Genomic DNA, 2830 nt, shown 5'->3' on the forward strand with positions numbered 1-2830 from the left:
CGTCTTGAATGAACAAGATCGTAATCTTCTAAGGTTCGCTCGGGGTGCGCCCGCAGCCAGTCGGCAACCTTGAAAACCTTATAGCTGCGACCGTTTATCTCCATTTCGTGATAAACAGGCCGAAATGGACATCGCACCTTCGGCAGACCCTTCACTGCCACAAATTTCTCGTTTTGACTTCGCCAGCTCCCGGAAGGGGGCCGGATGCACGACTTTCGGCGAACCCCCTGATGGACAGTGCAGAAAAAGCAAAACACAGCTTACATAGTAAGAATAGGCGGAAGAAGGGGAGGTATGGCATAATGCGAGATGAGCGAAATAATAATATGCCAAAGACTTTGATCATCAAAAAGTAGTTAAGATTGTGTCATATATTCCAAATGTAAAAAAAGCCTTTTTTAAGGATTGGCGGCAGTCTGCCGAATGTACATCATTCGCCTCTCCAGGCAAACGCAAAAGAGGGTGGAAAACTACAAAACTCTAAAGAAAGGGCGGAGGGCCTCACACCTCTGGGTGATCCCGGGCATCGCCTCCGACCTCTTCGGCCACCACGCCCTCCTCTTCGCACCGATCTGCCGCCTCCGCCTTCGCCAGTTGCTCCAGAAGGCGCGCCTTGGCAGCGGACCTGCCGTCTTTTTGCCAGAACTGTTTTCGCCACGCGCGAAGAGCGGGCGAAATGTTCTGCACACTAATCTCCCAGTCCCCCTTCGCATAGGTAGGGAACTCGGCGACGTGCTCGCAGCCGAACTGTTGCAAAAGGCCTTAGGTGAAGGCCACCGATACACGCGCACAGCAATCGCCGTACGCGGTGGCGGAGTCCGAAACCGATCCGCCAGCCTGCTGGGTCCACTCGGAGAAGTCGAAGGCTGATGCATCCTCGGCAGGGACCCCCCGCACTTTCGCGCCCATGTCGGTAAGGGCGAGGTGGAGCGTTTGGCAAGCCGTTCTCGCAGATTCGGTGGTCTTCGCCATCTCCTGTGAAAACTGCTGCAACTCCTCCGCGGCGCTCGCTTCGGCCCTACTAGCCTTCAGGCGAAGAGCCTCCATCTTTGGCTCAGTAAGGTTGTAGTAGTCAATCAGCACCGCCGAATGGGCCTTCTCCTTCTCCAGTTCGGCCTTGAGGCGATCAACCTCGGCCCTAGCCTCTTTCCCCTTATCCAGCTCAGACTGAAGGCGTTTGACTTCAGTTTTCGCCTCCTTGAGGGTGTTGGCCAGGGCCTCCACCTCCAGGTTCTTGCGGCTTATTTCGTCGTCCTTGGCCCGAAGACGGCTCTTAAAACTGTCAAAGCGGGCCCATACGGTTCGCTCCGTCGAACAGTGAGCCGCAAGAACCTAGATGAAAGATAGGAGCGGGCGAAAAGAACAAAAGGTTAATTGTCAGACGTAAAAAAAAAGGGACGAAGAGGAAAACGAAGACGGAAGAAAAGGCATACCCGAACCGCCAGGCTTTTAATGGCGGAACACTCCTCGTCGCACTCATTAAGTTCGGTGAACAAGCTCGGGGTGCCGGCGGGCAAGACAAGGTTGCTCACCCCCTCCACAAAGGGAATAAGGTCCGCCCAAGTCTCGAAATCACCAGGGGCGAAGTGGGGCGCCGCAAGGGAATACTCCGAGGTAGATGCTTCGGCGGCCTCACACTTCCCCTTCGCCTTGACTAGCGGCGAAATAGCTGGCTCACGCAGAGGGCTCCCGAAAACCGTCGCCGCAGCCGACACGATCCGTTCGGCGGAGGCTGAAGCCTTGGCGGCGGCGTTACCGCCTGCCCCAGAAACGCCGAGCGGAGCGAGGGGAGCAGTCGAAAGGTCCAAACTACGGCCAGCGGGCGAAGTTGGAGTCCCGTCAGAAGATTCGTCGTCGCTGAAAACGCGGGCGATGTTGACGAGTCCTTTCTTTTTAGAGACCTTCTGCACCGGACCTCTCTTCGCCGCCTTGCCCTTGGAGAACGCAACTAGGGCCTTCGCCCCTTCCAAATCCTTCCGTCGAAGGGGGGAGCTGTTCGACTCCACCCCGGTCTCGTTGTGACCGGGACTTGGGGTAGGAGTGTAGCCGGGGGTGTCGACGCAGTCTTCGATCGCCTCGTTCGCGGCCTTATCGGCCACGGCCTCCTCCTCTTCCTCCTCTCCTTCCTTCTCGCCGTCGCGTTCTTCGGCGTCGTCCTCGTCGTCGGCGTCGGAGTCCGACGAAGTAGGAACCCTTCGCTTCCTAGGGGCAAGCTTCACTTGTCCGCGCATTCACTTTCGCGAAGGCCCTGCATCGTCGTCAGCTTTGTGGGGGTTTGCCCTTGGAGGCAATTCGCCGTTGTAAACCCGGTTCGCCCGCCCAGCCGCTTGTCGTGTTAGCAACTGGCTATACTCGACGACCGACACGTCGCCGATCATCCTGCGGGCCTCGTTTTCAGCCTGGTCAAGGGTCAACGCTACAAAAGTAAAGTGTGTAGCTATGTTAACAGTCAGACAAGGCAATATAACAAAGCACAGCAGTGTATAGCACGAGAACAGTCTTACTGTTCGTCCCCTCAGGAAACCAGATTCGGCAAACCGTCAACCTCTTTGCCTTGATCAACTCTGACTTGCCATGACTGGGAGAGGGGAAAGATGCGAAGCATACAGAATTCCTCCACCAAGTCACGGCAGCTAAGGCGGGAGCAAACCTTCCGCAGCAGAACGAACCGCGCCTCCATAGCACCGTCCACGGCGATCTTGGGTTTCCAGTTAGGCGTGATCGCCCTACGCCGGCAATGGAGGGTTTTCGCCGAGTCAGTGCCAGCCTCGAAGGGGATGGTGTGATAGAACCACCTAGCCATCCAATGGCGGTCCCACTTCGACATGGC

General features: G+C 56.7%; 1 protein-coding gene across 1 annotated transcript; it reads right to left on the reverse strand.

Moving 5' to 3' along the window:
• Nucleotides 1-762: 762 nt before the first annotated feature.
• Nucleotides 763-2231, reverse strand: LOC127770792 (uncharacterized). The gene is made up of 3 exons (XM_052296594.1): nt 2024-2231; nt 1434-1759; nt 763-1332 (listed from the first exon to the last, which is right to left on the reverse strand). The coding sequence occupies exons 1-3, from the start codon at nt 2229-2231 to the stop codon at nt 763-765; spliced, it is 1104 nt and encodes a 367-aa protein (XP_052152554.1).
• Between the last annotated feature and the right edge of the window lie 599 nt (nt 2232-2830).

This window comes from Oryza glaberrima, chromosome 4 (genome assembly GCF_000147395.1).
Source record: "Oryza glaberrima chromosome 4, OglaRS2, whole genome shotgun sequence".
NCBI lineage: Eukaryota > Viridiplantae > Streptophyta > Magnoliopsida > Poales > Poaceae > Oryza > Oryza glaberrima.

What these genes read in the sequence shown, in the direction of transcription:
- LOC127770792 (XM_052296594.1), bottom strand. Translation starts at nt 2,231, where the DNA reads ATGCGCGGACAAGTGAAGCTTGCCCCTAGGAAGCGAAGGGTTCCTACT. An exon ending in CACTCCTACCCCAAGTCCCG is followed by an intron (nt 1,760 to 2,023) that starts GTCACAACGAGA and finishes TTTCTGGGGCAG; the next exon opens with GCGGTAACGCCGCCGCCAAG. An exon ending in TTAAAAGCCTGGCGGTTCGG is followed by an intron (nt 1,333 to 1,433) that starts GTATGCCTTTTC and finishes TCTTTCATCTAG; the next exon opens with GTTCTTGCGGCTCACTGTTC.